The sequence below is a fragment of the Myxine glutinosa genome, chromosome 4, assembly GCF_964187855.1.
Source record: "Myxine glutinosa chromosome 4, kmMyxGlut1.1, whole genome shotgun sequence".
In the NCBI taxonomy this organism is placed as follows: Eukaryota; Metazoa; Chordata; class Myxini; order Myxiniformes; family Myxinidae; genus Myxine; species Myxine glutinosa.
The window spans coordinates 67,160,182-67,178,451 of NC_136264.1; the positions used below are offsets into that span (position 1 = coordinate 67,160,182).

The 18,270-nt window shown below is 44.7% G+C and overlaps 1 protein-coding gene across 4 annotated transcripts in view; it reads right to left on the reverse strand.

Annotated features, from left to right (window-relative positions):
- ABHD18 (abhydrolase domain containing 18) overlaps positions 1-18,270 on the reverse strand; it is an 80,386-nt gene that overhangs the window by 8,782 nt on the left and 53,334 nt on the right. For all 4 annotated transcript variants that reach the window (XM_078775839.1, XM_078775841.1, XM_078775840.1 and 1 more), the window contains 2 exons: positions 17,664-17,765; positions 13,080-13,593 (listed from right to left, as the gene is read on the reverse strand). In XM_078775839.1, coding sequence (XP_078631965.1) covers positions 13,080-13,593; positions 17,664-17,765 — 616 coding nt within the window. The remainder of the gene's footprint in view (positions 1-13,079; positions 13,594-17,663; positions 17,766-18,270) is intronic.

The following is an 18,270-nucleotide window of genomic DNA, read 5'->3' on the forward strand; positions in this document are numbered from 1 at the left end:
GATTCAACAGCGTGAAGCCGAGCCAGGTGTGAGGCAGGAGCACCAGCCCATAGGGGAGAACAGTATTCCATTGAACTGCGGATGAAAGCCTTGTATGTGGTGAGGAGCTCAGGTGTGCCGAGGAAGGACTTCACACGACGGAGGATGCCCAGTCGGCGACTGGCTTTGGAGGCCAGCTTGGAAATGTGGTTTTCCCAAGAAAGATCATGGCAGATAGTGAGACCCAAAAGCTTGAGCGACAGAACTTCTTGGAGAGGATTGTTGAGAAAGTAGATGGGAGGGTTGTCCAGTCGATCTTTTCGGAGAGACATAGTAAGAGAGTGAGATTTGTCAGGATTGAAAGACATGTTCCACTTGTTTGACCAGTCTGTGATTTTGTCCAGGTCTTCAGAGAGTGAGGAGGCTGCAGACTGCCGATCTGAGGGAAGAGGAATGGAGCGGCAGAGAGTGGAGTCATCAGCAAAGAGATAGAGAGGATTTTCCAGAGAGTCGGAGAGATCATTGATAAAGACCAGAAAAAGCACAGGGCCCAGCACACTTCCTTGGGGAACTCCAGCCTGAACAGGAAGGGGAGATGAGAGAAATCCATTCAGGGCCACACGTTGACTACGACCAGAGAGGACGTCCGCAAGCCATGCATGGAGATTTCCATGGATACCATAGGAGGAGAGTTTGGTGAGCAGAGCTGGGTGCCAGACCGTATCAAAGGCCCGTGATATGTCAAGGGAGACAGCTCTGATTTCCTGTTTGGCATTGAGGACCTCCATCCATTGTTGAGACAGCAGAAGCAGCATGTCCAGAGTAGAGTGACCTGGTCTGAAACCAAATTGATGATCAGAGATCAAGCCATTGGAGAAGAGGAAAGATTTCATATCCGAAGCAATGATGGATTCCATGACTTTGCTGATAATTGGGAGCAGGCTGATTGGTCTGTAGTTGCAAGGATCTGTTTTTGCACCTTTTTTGTGTAAAGCGGTAATGTTAGCTGATTTCCAGGATGCTGGCAGATGACCTTGAGCAAAAGATAGGGTGAAAAGAACAGAGAGAGGGTGAGATAGAGCGGCAGAGCAGGATTTTAGGACCCGTGGGCTGATGCCGTCTGGTCCAGTTGCAGAGTCAGAGTCGAGGTTTGACAAAAACTCCTCCACCTTGTCAGGAGAGAAGGACACAGAGTCCAGGAGCAGTTGGGTTCGACTGGGAAAGGTGGGAACAGAGAGAGATGGGTTTGGGACTAAGGATTTTGAGGTGAACACAGAGTTGAGGCATTCGGCTTTGTCACATGCGATGTCAACTGTGTGGCCATTTGAGGTAAGGGAGGGGATGGAGGGGGAACAAACACCAGAAACGGATTTGACCAGACGCCACCAGGATTTGGAGGAAGGAGACAGGTTTGAGAGTTCATTCTTGAGTGAGGAGAGATAGTGCTTCCTGGCACTCCTGAGGGTAGACACACACTTGTTCCGAGCTTGGTGGAAGGAACTGAGATTGCCTTCAGTTGGATTAGCCTTCCAAGAGGCAAAGGCAAGTTGTTTAAGGGCAACTGCCTCACCACAAGATTCAGTGTACCATGGACGGGAGGAAGGGTAAGACAACTGAAGGTGAGATGGGATAAATCTGTGCATGAGAGAGATCAGTTTGCTTTGGAAGAATTTCCAGGAAGAATTGATGTCAGAGGCAGTGGAGATGGGAGACCAATCCACACGATTGATGGCTGCTTGAAGACCGTCCCAGTCGGCCTGAGTGAAATGCCAGACTCGCCGACGCTGAGGAGGCTCTCTGAGAATGGCCAGAGAGATGTCCACTTTGACAAGCACATGATCAGAAGAACCGATTGGAGCAGAAGAAGAGCAGCAGACATTAGCAGGGAAGTTTGTCATAACCAAGTCTAGAAGAGAAGATACTCCATTGGCTGAGATCCGGGTCGGGAAATTGACAGATTGTGTCAATCCCAGTGAGTCACAGAAGTCCATTGCTGAGGTGCCATGACTGGTGAGAGAGGAACCCACACCCAACCAGGTGGCATGATGACAGTTGAAGTCACCACATATGAGGAAGAGAGAGTTGGGATGAGTGGATAGAAGTTGGTCCATGTTGTCAGACAGTGAAATGTAGATTGAGTCATCACTGTTTGGGGGACGGTCCAGAACACATTTGAACAAAAGGTGGGAGCGGAGAGGAAGCCGTAACCAGAGGTACTCCTGCGGGTGAGGAGGAAAGAGGGCAGTGCAAGGAGAGTGAGGAAGAGAGTTTTTGACAAAGATAGCCACCCCACCACCAGGCCGAGGCTCAGGTCTATCATACCGGAGGAGGGAGTAACCAGGAAGAGATATTAAGGAATCAGAGACATCTTGAAGGAGGAAAGTCTCTGTTAAGCAGATCAAGTCTGGATTGTCAGAAGCAACCTGTATGGAGAGATCAGTCAGGTTTGAGGGAAGGCCCTGGATGTTTGAGGTCCATACCATTAAGGAAGAGGGAGGGGAGCATCGGGGGCAGGACAGGGGAGGGGAGGGGTAGGGTAAGATGAAGGGTGAGAGGGGGAGGTAGGGAGAGCTGTTGATAGTGTGTCAGAGATTGCAGAAGAGTTAGGAGAAAAGGAAGGATGAGGAGGGCAAAAGGCTTGATGGTGAAGGGATGAGGCACAGTGAGGGGTTGTTTGAGGGGGGGCAGAGGAAAGTAGAAGGTTTGGGGGGGGTGGAGGTATGAGATAGAAGGGAGACGAAGTGGGGAGGAGGCAGCTTGGAGGAGGAGGGGGGAGGAGGGAGAATTGGAGAGGAATGGTATGGGGGGAGAATTGAATGGGAGGGATTGGGGGGGAGTTTTGAAGGGGAGGAGTGAGGGGGGAGTTTAGGAGGGGAGGGGCAAGGGGGGAGTTTTGGAGGGAAGGGGCAAGGGGGAAGTTTAGAAGTGGAGGGGCAAGGGGGGAGTTTAGGAGTGTAGGGGCAAGGGGGGGGATTTGGAGGGGAGGGGCAAGGGGGGAGTTTAGGAGGGGAAGGGCAAGGGGGGAGATCAGGAGTGGAGGGGCAAGGGGGGGGATTAGGAGGGGAGGGGCAAGGGGGGAGTTTAGGAGGGGAAGGGCAAGGGGGGAGTTCAGGAATGGAGGGGCAAGGGGGGAGTTTAAGAGTGGAGGGGCAAGGGGGGAGTTTAGGAGTGTAGGTGCAAGGGGGGGGGATTTGGATGGGAGGGGCAAGAGGGGAGTTTAGAAAGTGGATGATTAATGAAAGACGAACATTGATAACAAATTGGGTTTGCTGTGATTTTCAAGTTAGCAATCCGATTCAGAACGATGGAGGAGGGATGGAATGAATGTGAATTTAGACCATGTAGTGAGGGAGACGTATAAGATATTGAATTTCTTTTTTTTTAAGTGGAATGAGTTGGAGAGGAAATTGAGAAAAGCCTTTTAAATAGGAAGAAAAACAGCGTGTTGTAATATACCACTGAATAAAACACAGAAGGGGAAAGGTTAAACATATTTAAATAATATTTAAACAGAACTGTGAACAATCTTATATGCACAAAAATACCAACGGGGGGAGAGCCGAGAGGGACCACCACGAGTCACGTGAACAGGGCAAACGGTGGATGGCAAGGAGATAATGGGGGCGGGGCGAACAGCACACCTGGACAGAAAATACAGGATGAGACAACAGTACACGTGCAGAAAAGAAAAGAAATGTTTTTGTTTTTTTGTTTTTTGGGGGGGAGGGGGGGGGGGTGGGGATTTAGAACGTTAGACAGAGTATTATGTTCGGGGTAGAAGGGAAAAAACCAAGAGCCAAGCAAAACACGCTTAAGTTAACAAAACACCGACGGGGTACAACTACAAGGCCACACACGAGGAGCAGAACACGATTAATTAATTACGAGTTACAGGAAATTCAAACCAAAACTAACTATAATTATCAAACAATATCGCATGGACGATAAAATAACGAGTTGAAATTTGACAATCTATCTGGGGAAATGGGGGAGAAACACGTGGTCGAAGAACGAACGAACAAATAAGAATGAATAAACGAATGAGCACAGAGAAGGTAATGTCTTTTTTTTTTGTTTTTTTGAGAATGTCCTACCATAGAACCCCCTTTCATTGAGGTGGTAACGGATAGTGAGAATTGAAACTGTCATACCTTGTGTCTGAAGGCCAGCTTTAATCTGTTTGGCAGTTGATCAAGATGCTTTCCCCACCATTAAAACAATCCTTCGCTCTAATCTTCGATGAAGTTTTCTCTTGTGACCACGTCCAGGGAGGTTGGCTACAGTGCCATTGGCTTAAACTTTCTGATAACATTGCGTATGGTGGACACAGTAACCATCTGTGAATGTCTCTGGAGATGGACTTGTAGCCTTGAGATTGTCCATGCTTGGCTACAATCTTGTGTCTGACCTCCTCAGACAATTTTCTGTTTTTCTTTCTTTTCTCCATGCTCATTGCGGTGCGCACAGTGACACAAAACAGCAGAATGACTTGTTTTCTCCATGAATACTGGTTGAATGAGTGATTTTTATATTTCAGGCACCTGAAACTCACCATAGGTGAGTTCAATTCCAAAGTAAAGGAGAATCACCTGCTTCAAATGTAATTAATTCTAACAACTTCTGAAAGGTGCCAATAATATTGTCCGGGCCATTTTATGATTTCTGTGTAGAATAAGCGAAGATTTCGTAATTTTTTCAGCTTGTTTTGTTTTGTTCCACTGCAAACCAATGAAATACATATGTGGACACCAAAATAATTTTTAATTTCAACAATTGTCTGGAAGAAATGCCGAATTATTTGAAAAAAGTGCAAGGGTGCCAATATTTTTGGCCACGACTATGTATGTATATATGTATGTATTTCAGCTCGTATACATTGCTTGGACAGCTGGGTTTAACCCCACCCAGAATTGTATCTTTTACCACTTGGGTGGGGAGCACACCACAGCTATCCCCATCTCTTGCCCCCAGCAAGCTCGTACTCATTTTGCCAACCTCAAAAAGCCCCAACAAGCTTCACTCCTTCATTCCTCTTTTCTCCTGCCTCTAGAAAAAACTCCCTCACTCTCTTCAATCCCACTCCTCCCTCCAGGTCTTTAAAACAGCTGTTCACCACCATCTCTTATCTTCCCCCATCCAAACCCTTAATCTTTTCTACCCCTGCTAATTTCACCCCAGATACACTTTTTTGAAATACCAACTTTTTTCCTGGAAGTCCTTGTAGAATCCTTGTGTTTTATACTTCTCACACCCCCCACCCCCTTCCCACGCCTCCTCCCCCAAGCCCTCTCCCTCCCACAGATCTCCTGATGTCCCTGCTCTCAAATGTTGTGTTTGTGTGTTTCCCCCTTTTCTCCCCATCTTGTCTACCGCTCCCCTTATTATATAGCTCCCCTTATTATATACTTTGTGTGTCTGTTTTGATTTTTTGTGTGATAAATGTTAGCTCTTTCGCGAGCCTCGATCCTATATACAAAAAAAGAAAAAGAAAAAGATGACAGGCTGAGTCAACCAATCTGGTGTTATTTTGGCACAGCTGGAGTTTGAACTCAAAACCTTAAGATCCCAAGCCAACCGCCTTAACTGGTAAGCCACCAGCAGGCAACATGGTAAGCCACCAGACCTTAAAAGGAATAATAATACAAAAGAATTCGAGAGTTCATAGAACACCTTACCCCATGTAGTCTTGAGAAAACAAGACCGAAAGTCTAACAGCAGCGTAGCCGTAGTACTCCACTCGCTGCAACATATAGCTGTCCGTGTGTAAAAACACATGACAGGTTCGACCGCTTCGACGACAGGTTTGACCGCTTTGACGACATGTTCGGCATGTACAGCATATAATTTAAAATGTCGGTCGGTGGAGTCAGCCGTTGTATGCCGCAATGACATCATAGACATAATGACGTAGTGTGACAGACGGACACAAAACTGCCAGTACTTTAATATTGTTATGTTTGAAGGGGGTAGACAATGATTACCTTAGAGCCAGGAAGAGTATATAGATTAGTGTGCTCCGACTGTCGTGAGGAAGAAGAAGCCTCGATGTATAATAAGTAGCAAATTTGTGCAGACCGTATGTTGTGGAAGAGCTTGTATTTTCGTCCCCATGAAAGGGGTGGGTTTTGTTAATTAGTGAGGGATTATGGGTAATTAATCTCCTGTATGTAATTGCCTCTGTAATCTTTTCCTGTGTTCCTTATGACAACAGCAGCACAGACACCTAGTAAGAAATCGGCCATTAACCACACTAATTAAAAACCAACCGGAAACCAGTCATCAAGCACGATCGCTGATAACACCGACTTGGTAAGCGCAGAGGCACAAAAGGTCCGTGAAGCCATGCCTCAAAGAGCAGTGATTGGCAGGGATTTGGTTGGCACAGAGACTGCTAGGATGAGATTCGCTGATAGGAGCGGAGACAGAGACGTCGTGGGATGACGTCAGAGCCTCAAGTACAAAATAGGTGGAACGGCGGACATTTTCCCTTCTCGTTCTGGATCCCATAGCGAACGGTCGCTTATTGGCTCTTGCACAAGGAAGATTCATCACGAACAGTCATGTTCTGACATTTTGATAGTGATCGTGAGGAGGAAGAACTGCAGACCGAGAAATGCGGTTTCCCAAGCAAGAACGACGAGTGAATCGGCGCTGCCTACTCGCTACGCTATCAACGAAGCCAGGAGTGAGCGGACATGCAGCGAGGCCTAGTTCGCGCCAAGGAGCAAATTTTCCCGCCAAGGACCCGAGGGGGTTTTTGACGATTCCCGACAAGATTCAAGAGCCGAGTTGAGCTAAGTGCCACAAACCACACATTTATTTTTCAGTTATTTTTATCCCGAGTCTGTATACGGGTCTGCATGGGGGCGCTCCAGTTAGGAATTTACTTTTATCGTGCTTTCCTTGTTACAGGCATTTCTTTCATTAAACCTGTTTATTTATACATTTCAATTCCATCTCGGTTCGAGTTAATCATCACAGGTGTGAAGACCGCCGGTGGACTCGTGAAGGTAAGCTCTTCGGCGCCCCCCTCCCCCCCCCCCCCCCCCCGCATGCGTATTCTCTGCTATATTTTGACTGGACGCCTCAGAGTGTTAAGCTCGTTTGGTCCTCCATGGCACCGTGCAGTGTTCACCAGAAGGTAGTCACACGACAATATACAGTCACGTGAAAAAGTAAGTACACCCCATGTAAAGTTTTGACTTTTTCAACATACAGTGGTACCTCGGCTTACGAGTTTAATCCGTTCCGTGACGGAGCTCGTAAGCCAAATCGCTCGTAAGTCAAAGCAAATTTTCCCATTCAAATGCATTGAAATGCTATTAATCCGTTCCAGCCTCAAAAAAAAAACACCAATTTTTTTTGTTAGGTGCTTTTAAATAACAAAAATGTACTTTATAAATAACAAATAATGTATAAACAAGCACGACCTCGTATATACTGTACATAATACAAGAGAATGTAAAGAAATAAACTGGTTTTATTAAGCAGAGGAGAAGAGCATGCCAGGTGAGGTGTGCGTGTTGTCGACTTGGCGAGGCAGTACGATCGTACTCCTTCTACGATATGTACGATTTTGAAGCAGAAGGAGTCCATAAAGGCTATAACGCCAGCCAAGGGCGTTACGATTATTTCAAAGCTCCGGACCTCTATCCATGAAGATATGGAGAAGTTGTTGTTTGTGTGGTTGAAGGAGAAGCAGCTCGCAGGAGATACCGTGACCGAGAGCATCATGTGTTTGAAAAGATTGAAACTCGGATATCGAGCACGGACCACGAGGTGTTTTTTCTTTTTTCTTAATCTCGGTTTCAGTGAACTTTTGCTCTGTGCTCACGTGTACTGTACCTGTACCTGTAATGGTACGTCAGAGGATGGCAACTGTTGTCATCATATTAAGTGCAAGATGTTCTGCATCGTAAGTTGGTACACCGTGGTCTTTCGGCGGTGTTTAAGCCGGCCGTCTTGGCTTCTGTCACCATTGGCATTGAGTCTTTCGATGTAGGTAGGTCGTTGTGTGCCGGTGCCTTGGCCGAATTCCTTCATTGCTGCATTGTTAGCTCACCTGGTTTTTTATACCACATCTTTGGTTATCGGACCAGCGAATGACGTCATCTCCAAAGTATGGCTTATTCTCACTTGTCTTGGACGATCTTCTACTTCTAGCCTTCCACCGTGCATTTGGTGTCCACTGTACTTACTGTACAGTGCCTGGTAAAATTGATGTAATGGGTTTTTGACCGTCAACGCCATGAACCGTCATGAACCGTCATGAACCGTCATCGCCATGAACCGCTAACACTCAAAAGCCCATTTATCGCGCCTTATAAAGCAAAACGCAAACCGAAAGCCATGCCTCTCAAGCGAGGCGTGCTTCCGTGGTCACGTGATCCACAGGTGTAGCTCATTATACCCGCACGCGCGACACGCTTTGGCGGTCACGTGACCAGCCACTCTGGAGGCGGGGATCCCCGCCGATGACGTCACCGGCTGGAGCAAGGAGATTCCTCGCTCATGTATTTCGACGATTGCGTGTTTTATATCCAAGCAGAGATGCTTTCACGGCAAGATAACCACGTGACCGGAACCGGAAGCCACAACCGGAAAATTCAAAAAAATAAATTTTTTGAGCTCGTACATCGGATCTCGGCTCGTATCCCAAAGCAACAAACCGCCCGAGCGACGGCTCGTATCCCGAAAAACTCGTACGTTGGGGCACTCGTAAGCCGAGGTACCACTGTATTTCAACATACAGCTATTTGATCTTCATTTCAACAATATTGATAGATAAAGGTGATATAATATAACAAATATCATGAAACATTTACATTTTGTAGTCCATTGTATAATTTAAATAAACATAAATGCAAATTTAGCATGTGGAAAAAGTAAGTACGCCCTTGGCTCTAATAGGTGGTATTGCCCCCTTTGGCAGAAAACCTCAAGTAGGCGTTTCTTATAACTGTGTAGCAGTCTCTGACATCGACTGGGAGAAATTTTTGCCCACTCCTCCATGCAGAATTCTTTCAGCTGTGCGATGTTTGAGGGGTTTCTTGCATGCACAGCTCGCTCGTTTCAAATCCCCCCGCATCTCGATGGGATTTAGATCCGGGCTTTGACTTGGCCATTCCAGAACCCTCCATTTCTTTCTTTTCAGCCATTCCTTGGTGGATTTATTGGTATGTTTAGGGTCATTGTCATGTTGCAAGGTCCACCTTCGGTTGAGCTTCAACTTTCCGACAGACGGCCTCACATTATCCTCAAGCACCCTCTGGTACAATGAAGAATTCATAGTGGATTATATGATGGTGAGCTGCCCAGGCCCTGATGCAGCAAAGCTGCCCCAAACCATAATATTTCCACCACCATGCTTTACAGTTGGTATCAGGTTCTTGTGGTCAAATGCGGTCTTTGGTTTTCGCCAAACATATCTTCTGGTACTGTGGCCAAATAGCTCTACCTTTGACTCATCTGTCCAGAGCACATTGTTCCAGAAGTGCTGGTCTTTGCCTAGGTGTTCATTGGCAAACTTTAGTCTTGCCCTGATGTTCTTTCTGGACAGCAAAGGTTTCCTCCTGGCACACCTCCCATGTAGATCAAATTTGTGCAGCCTCTTTCTAATGGTAGACTCGTGCACTTTGACATCAACAGTGGCAAGAGCTACCTGTAGGTCCCGTGATGACATTCTGGGGTTCTTCGAGACTTCTTTCAGCATCTTGCGATCTGCTCTCAGGCTGAACTTGCTGGGGCGGCCTGGCCTGAACAAGTTGGCAGTTGTTTGGAATCTTCTCCCCTTGTAGATGATCTTTCGGACAGTCGAATGATTTATTTCAAATTGTTTGGAGATCTTTTCAAATCCCTTCCCAGACTCGTAGGCATCTATAACCTTCTTTCTGAAGGCCTCAGAGAGCTCTTTTGATCTAGGCATGGTGATGCCACACACTTCAACAACAAAGAGCAAACCAAACTAAATGTCTGAGGTTTAAATAAGACAGGTTCCTCAAAGATCCTCTCTAACGATGTTCTAATCATTTGCACCTGAGCTGGTGCACCTAATTCTAATTTTAGGTATTTGAAGTAGTGATAAATGTAGGGGTGTACTTACTTTTTCCACATGCGAAATTTGCATTTATGTTTATTTAAATTATACAATGGACGACAAAATGTAAATGTTTCATGATATTTGTTATATTATATCACCTTTATCTATCAATATTGTTGAAATTAAGATCAAATAGCTGTATGTTGAAATATGTTGAAAAAGTCAAAACTTTACATGGGGTGTACTTACTTTTTCACGTGACTGTATAGTAAATGACATATTTTAACCTCCAGTAACTTTGCAGTCGCTACGAAGGGATTGGTGTTACGATTAGATTTACTATAATATTAACGTTACGTTATCATTATTACGAAAATGATATTACCATCAAAAAACCTAGGCTAATTCCTTACTTCCGCGTTTATTAGTACCGTACACTGCTTATCATTGATTCATAAACCATACACCGCTTCAATCTAGAAACTTTACAATAACGACAAAGGGATTGCAGTGTTATGATTATATTTACTATATTAGTTGTATTAACGCTATTATTATTACTAGGGCATGCCCGTACGTGGGTGCCCGTTCCTTGCCAAAAAAAAAAAAAAACGCTACCCGTACGCTCTACCCCGCCCGTACGCCCGTAAACAAAAAAAACAACGCTCTTCGCTTCCGCCCTTCGCTCTGACTGAATTGGGAGAAATAATGCGCATAAGAAATCGAGAAATTATTATTTTCTCCGGAAGAAATCGAATTACGAACCGTAATGTCGCACGCGCTCGGCTCGCTCTCACATCGGCCACGCCTACGCAATAACGCGTTCTGTGATTGGCTGCCGGAAGTGCAGTCTTCACTGTCCGGAAGGTCGCAAATCGCAGTTACGATGAATCGCAAATTAGTTTTAATTAGTTTTAAAACATAGTTTAACGGCAACATAGTTTTCCAACGTGAAATAAATGAATACGCTCTCAAATGTGCCGTCCGAGGCAGAGTCTGTTCGCCACGTTCGGCACACGTGATAGCTCGCTGCTCTCTGATTGGTTGAATCGTTTTTTGGACATAGTTCGGTAACTACTTCTCCGATTAATATGAAACCTTGAAAAGGCACATCCTCGGGTCCCCAGCAATATACCTGGCAAGTTTCAAGTATATCGGACCCGTGGTTGTCGAGAAACAGCGGTCACAGACAAACAAACAAACACACACACAGACACACAGACACACAGACACACACACACACACACACAGAGATTGCTGGAATTATAGATAGATTATTATGAAAACAATACTACTATATTAAGAAACTTGGGCTAATTTATCAGAAGCGGCCTGAAGATGAGGCTTGAAGCCGAAGGCCTATACGTACTGTGTCGTTGGAAGATCCGTAACATCTCTGCTTTTGATATTTGATGATCATTTTAACAATCGGTTTGTTTGTGTTTCACACTGAATAAAAAAACGTAAAGGTAGAGCATGGCGATTGTGATATATGACAAGTTCGATGATATGTTTGGCCTGAACGACATTGGAATCAAAATGGCGGAGTGAGGAGTCATTCGTGATACGCCGTAATGACATCAGACGTAATCACGGCACCCCGTCATGTGACCAGGTCCTCAGCTCTGATTGGTATACGTTTGAGTGGACATACATACATACATACATATGGACGGACAAACACTGTTCTTGACGGCTTTGTCCTATGGGCTACGCCGTAAAAAAGGACATGAGCAGAGTCTGTGAGCAGCAAATTTGATTTGTCAAGATGTAAAATGCCATAATATTCTGCTAAAAATAAATAAATAAAGATTATTGGATGTTCCAAATAGGCGGTTTGTGTTCTACCGTGTTCAATTATATAATTCAATCAAAATTAAATAAACATTTTAAAAGGTTGGATTAAAAAAAATTGGAAGTGTACCACCGCTGATGCAGCGTTTTTTTTGTTTTTTGTTTTACCCCACCTTAGATAACAAGTTACATTACTTATTTGTGCCTGTTATCTGTGTCTTTTATGATGTCTTATCATTATGAAAATTATCTCACTCTTCTCTGTGCATGTGCGATCAGGATGAATTCAGAGCCAAAGTACTGCTAAACTACAGGTTTGCTTTCAGATTCATGATCAAAATAAAACATTCAATTGAAATATGGTTGTTCCTCAATCATAAACTGATGTTTGTAGACAGACAGACAGAAAGAGAGAAACAGACAGACAGACGTAAACCAATTGCTTAACCCCACTTTTCACGTCTCATGCACATGGTAATGAATGGCAAGGTGGGTTGACAAGATGGAAGCAATATGAAATTATGAAGCAATACAAGGAGGAACATGATTGGACAGAGACAAGGAAGGTAATTCCACAAATATGATAAAATCTAGGAACAAAAGACAGCAGTGGAGCAAGAAACCGAAACTTTGTTGGGTTGACAAGGATGGTTTGATGTATGAATGTGTTTGCTCTAGTTCGAGCTGGGTATAAATTGAGATCTGAAAAGGCAGACAAAACAAAACCGGATGATAAACGAGAAGAATGAAAGACCACCAAGCAGTCTACCACGAGAAAACATCAGGTCCTGTGGGGCAGCCTTTTGACAAGTAATGGCAATGACTTTCAAAGCTTTCACCTCACGGAGCAAGGAATGGACAGTTGATCCAGCACATAAAGGAAGCAATACTTAATTGTTTTCAAAGAAATGCAATGTCATTATAAGAACCCAACTATGCTGCTAGCCTTTCATTGTGGGTAAAATATGCACATGCATGTTGGGAAAATTCATTACAAGTTTGAATGCATGGACCCAATACTTTTGCTTGTATCTAGTTATTAATATATTGTAATAATAATAATAATAATATCAAGCCTGTCACATGCATCCCACATTCAACCTTTAACCCTTATTTTGACTTCATTTGGAAGCAAAAATGGAAAGGATAAAACAGAGAGGAAATCTGCCAATAGGCACAAGTAAAAGATGGCATGATCAACCGTAACCTTCGACACGAATGTATGATAATTAAAAACAGCTGCAATTAAACTACAATAAGTACTCACCAGAATAGTTTGCGAGGTGCGTACATTCATCCATGACACCTTTCATGAAGAGTAGCGTGTCGCACCAAACAGAGGCACGGTCTTCTTGAACTGCAGTCAATCCTGGGACTTCATGCTCGGTATTTATAGTAGCCGAAGCCTCTCCCACTAATTGGTCCAATGAACGAGTGATCTCGTCTTCCAACCCGTTAGATGTCGATGCAGTCTCTTTCCCAAAGATATTTACCGCGTGTTGTACTTTGTTCTTAAGTGAGGTAGTCGTGCCAATATTGTTGCAACCATCTGCACATGTGGCTCTTTGTCCAGAACCCTCATGAAAATCTACAGAAAGGCTTTGTGGCAGTTCATCCTTTTTCTTTTCACAGCTTCCAAATTGATGGGCAATGTTGCCAAAAAGATTCATGAGCCTACCCACTTTCCTTCCCTGGCAAATCTGCAGCCAGCGCTGAGGAGGACAGGCGTGACTCTGGCTTTCCTGGCTAAATGCTTCCCAACCTTCCCAGAAAGAATCAGTCTGCAGAAATCCAAAGGATGGAGGGGGTGCAATAATTAAATAAATAAAACAAATGTATTCATCAATATTGAAAGAAAACCATCCACTCTCGGACAAGGATATATATATATATATATATATATATATATATATATATATATATATATATATATATATATATATATATATATATATATATACGTATATATGAAATCGCTCAATTGTGCCTGAACCTTTGTAGCTATGTATGAATGAATGAATGAATGATCGTTTTAAGGCCATTTTCCCCGCTAGAGCGGGGTTAGCCTTGCGGGCCCCATGACAATCATGGTTCCCTGTTTGAGGCAATGTTTTTATGGCCGGATGCCCTTCCTGACGCCAACCCTTGGTCACGCTCTTACGATGCGCAGGGATACGGTGTACCTATTCTAAATCGGGGTACACACCGTGATCATTCATCCCAGCAAGCTGGTACTCAATTTGCCGACCTCGGAAGGATGACAGGCTGAGTTAACCCACCTGGCGTTAATTCAGCTATCTCGTCCGGGATTCGAACCCAGGATCCTAGGATCCCAAGCCGGCACCTTAACCGCTAAGCCAACACCAGGCTATATGTGATAGGGAATATTAAATTAACCCCAGTGTGTGTGTGTGTGTGTGTGTGTGTGTGTGTGTGTGTGTGTGTGTGTGTGTGTGTGTAATTACAACATTAAAAATTGATTTTTCTTAGTGTTTGCAGGGAAGTGTTTTAGGCACTACAAAAATAAATAGAAAAAAAAAGCAATAAAATGAATTTCTTCAAAATGACAACAGGATTAGACCAGCACAGGGCGACGTCGAGAACTCCTGCTCGTTCAGGCGAAATCTCGCTTGTTCGATTCACTTTTGCATTTGCACGACACAGCTGTAAACCTGGATCAGCTGTCGGCAATTAACCAGCTTTTAATAGGTCATCAGTGTGTGAGCACGGCATCTTTCTTCACACGTTATATGGATAAACAATCTATCGTGCACACCCAGACGTTGCCAGCAGGCACGGACTATGTGCATGTACAAGAATGGCAATGTAAATAATAAATAGTGGGCTGTTCGTTGTTCTCAACCAAGAACAGCTAATGTTGCATTGAACTCTGTTTCAAATCACGTAGGTAGATTAATGAACTCGTCTTGCTGGTGAAGCCTCGCGTCGGCAGACAGGATGAAATCAACAAGATGTTGATCGAGGTGTGCTAACAGCCATGAGAAGGGTGCCGAAGCAACAGATGCTCCTTGCTTCCTATAACAGTTAATACGCCTTAACAAACTTCCTGTTTATTTATTTCATTCATTGTTCAAATCGCATATGCAGCACTGCGTTAATTTGTTCATAATTCCAAATTTACTTCTCCCACACCTAATATATGTGAAAATGTAAAAATGCCTTGAGCCTTGGGAAATTGGACGTTATTTTATCAAATTTATATCTTTCCTGAAGACTCCACCCTCTTTCGTGACATTCCTCATCTTTTAGATAGGCAGGTAGCCTCTGCCTGCTCTTCAGACCTTGACAAAAATCATAAGCTGGTCAAACACTTGGAATATATTGTTGGGATTTTGAGAACCCTGCACTTAGTAAATTGTTATTGTTGTAAATATACCCTTTGTAAATAATACTCTGTGTAAATACCTCCATTTCATTGTTAAGATCAAAGGCCGTCCCCTAGTTAGTCCATGAACAACACGTAGCGAACCATAGGCCCTCTTCGTAGTTATTTCATTATTATGTGTTTCAGGTAAGGCTGTGTTTCCAATAGTTGAATCGGCGTTGCATTAATCAAATAAGATACGTCCCTTTCGTTCCCTTCAACACCAGTGTGAAGGGTTTTCTTCAACACCAGTGCGAATGGTTTTCTACAACACCAGTGCGAATGGTTTTCTATCCTCGATGGCAGTAAGGGTTCTTTTACCAGCAAGCCAGAACTCCATTACGCACGAGGCCAGGGACAGGAAAAAGGGGGCGGAACGCCGAGGAAGAGGCGTGGCCCTGTCATCAACCCGCCAGGGGCATGGTCGGTAAGCCCTAACCACCAACCAGCACCGCGGTGAGCGAACCGGTAGGCGTGCCATCGCAGCCCGCGGCTTGATACGGCCTCGAGTAATAAAAGCAACTGCGAGGGACTGCTTACGCAGATGAGTGAGGGAGCACGAAGAGCAGATGAGAGAGAAGAGATTCGGCGGGAACAGATACAAGAGAGCAGATACGGCAGAGCAAAACGAGGACAAAGAGAGGAGTGATCCAGCCGAACCGAACAAGAGAGACGTGAGGGGGTGCTCGTATTGCGGCAATAGGCCGAGACCCTCTAGGCCCTATTGCCGGTCGGTGAGACGCGAAGCTGTTTGCCGGGTTTCGCCTCGAGCCCGGAGCGTGGACCTCAACGCCTGAACCATCTGTCCCAGACCTTCCTCCCAAACCATCTGTCTGGACTCTTCTCCTCCTGCCATCTTTACCATTGCCATTTCTCCCATTCGTGTAAGTGTGTTCGTTCTGTCTGTATTGTCCTGGGGATAAGTTAAGCCTGTGTAGATAAGCTTGCCCTGTGTCCTGCTCCTTCCATTTTCTGTATATTCTCGCCCTTTCGTTTTGCTCTTGTCGATAGAAATAAACCTGTGTTCCTTATTTACCTTTGGTTTCTTTCTCATTCGATCGTTTTCGTCCCTTCTTTCATTTGAATATACGTGGCACGATTTGGTCAACCGCTTTATAATCGGGTTTAGTCTGCTGATAACGGCTCGAACCGCGGATTGCTAAACCGCTCGGCAAATACCATCTTGTCCGTGGTTCGAGCAGTACTTGTCTCCCTGTTTTGCGGAGGGATTGATAAAGGTATTCGGGATAACCCCATGACCAATAACCCTGATCAATCCCACCCCGCAAAGGAGCGTTACAAGTATCAGGACCGGTCGGACAGCCAGCTTAACAGGACAAGGGGATTAACCCCCCCTTGCTAACGGGAGTGCCGTCCCCCGGATCCGTAACAATATCTTCTGATCCTGACAAGTGTCTGTCTGTGTGTCTTTGTGTATCTGTCTCTCTACCGCCTGTCTGTCTCTCTACTTTCGTTAACAACCCTCTTGAAGTTCAGTCAATCACACTTTTGAGCCTCACTCTCAGCCCTGATCTTTCTTGGTGAAACCACATTGCGAAGTTGGCCTCCAAAGAAAGCCACCGACTGGGCATCCTCCATTATACAAAGTCCTTCCTTGGCACACCTGAATGTTTATCCAATAAAAGGCCTTCATCCACTGCCTGTTGAGTACTGCTCTCCCCTCTGGGTTGGCACCCTTTCCTCACACCTTGCTCAGCTTGACGCTGTGGAATTCAAGGACAACAGTCAATGGACTATCTGGTGATGAAGCCGAGTCCTTGGGTCTATCACTTTCACATTGCAGACAGGTCGCTGGTCTCTCTGTCTTCTGCCTGCTTTCTTCTCTTGCACCCTCTGCTCTTTCCATGGTTTGTCCTCAAACCCCCCAAGGTTTCTGCAGGGTGCACGCGGTCCATCATAAACCACCTTCTGGTGAAACTCCGAAACTCCAGGATTATTGCTCATTTTCATTCATTTGTTCCTCTTTCTTCCTGCCTGTGGAATAAACTTCCACATTCTCTTCAATCTCATCTTTCCCGACAGGTCTTCAAGACAGCTGTTCACCACCATCTCAGATTATCTCCCATCAAAAACGCTGATCTTTTATTTAACTTTACGGCTTTTGGTATCCAATGATCATGTCACCCACCACAATCTGGTGTGAAATGTAAATGTAGTTTAGCGCTATGCACTGAAAGCCTGAAGGGTGAAGGGTGAAGGAGGGTTGGATGACCTACAGAGACCTGATGGCATATGGTGGAAAAGTAGCTGAGGGAGCTAGAAACCACCCGGGCAGCATTCAGTCAGTAGACCCAAGACAGAAAACCATATGTCGCCAGGCGTGACAGGAAAATAAAAATGCGGTTTATCAAATGCTTACACAAACACACCAACTGGAGTGAAAAATATTCTGATCCGGTGCAAAGTGCTGGTTTTAACAGTTTGAGTGTTGATGAAGACACTTGCCCCCTGATACTGCAGCAATGGAGTGACGTCATGCTGGTATCGGCCATCTTTTGCAAATTGCCGCTCCAGCTCCCTCCAGCTCACTGCCTGGCTGAGCACACCCTGACAATCGAGAATACAAACATGTCTCACCAACCACCCAAATTTTTTTTTCCCAGCAAATAAATGATTAGGGTTCAACACTCAAAAATACCTTTTGCCACAAAACCAAAATATTGATCATAAAGAACGCGAAATATTGCATAAAAATCTTTCACACGTGCTCATTGAAATGTGATCATGCATTCAAGACAACAGCAGGTACATTTCAAAATAAATAAACAAATAGCCTGACAATTTCATTCTACGAGCTCAGTTTCCGATACAATGCAAACTGCTAACCTAAAAATGCCTTCATTTATACAATAGAGCATGGCTGCCCCCTGGTTTAACTAAAGGGGTGCGAGTGACAATCATAACTGTAAAATCGGTCTCTGCAGAATAGCACGGACATTATATTTTATGTTGCAAGTACTAGAACTGTAGTCATTCAGAATGACCCACTGCAACAAGGGGAGAAAATAATAGTCACCCACAATGAGTAGAAACTAGTGCCACATTGTATGCC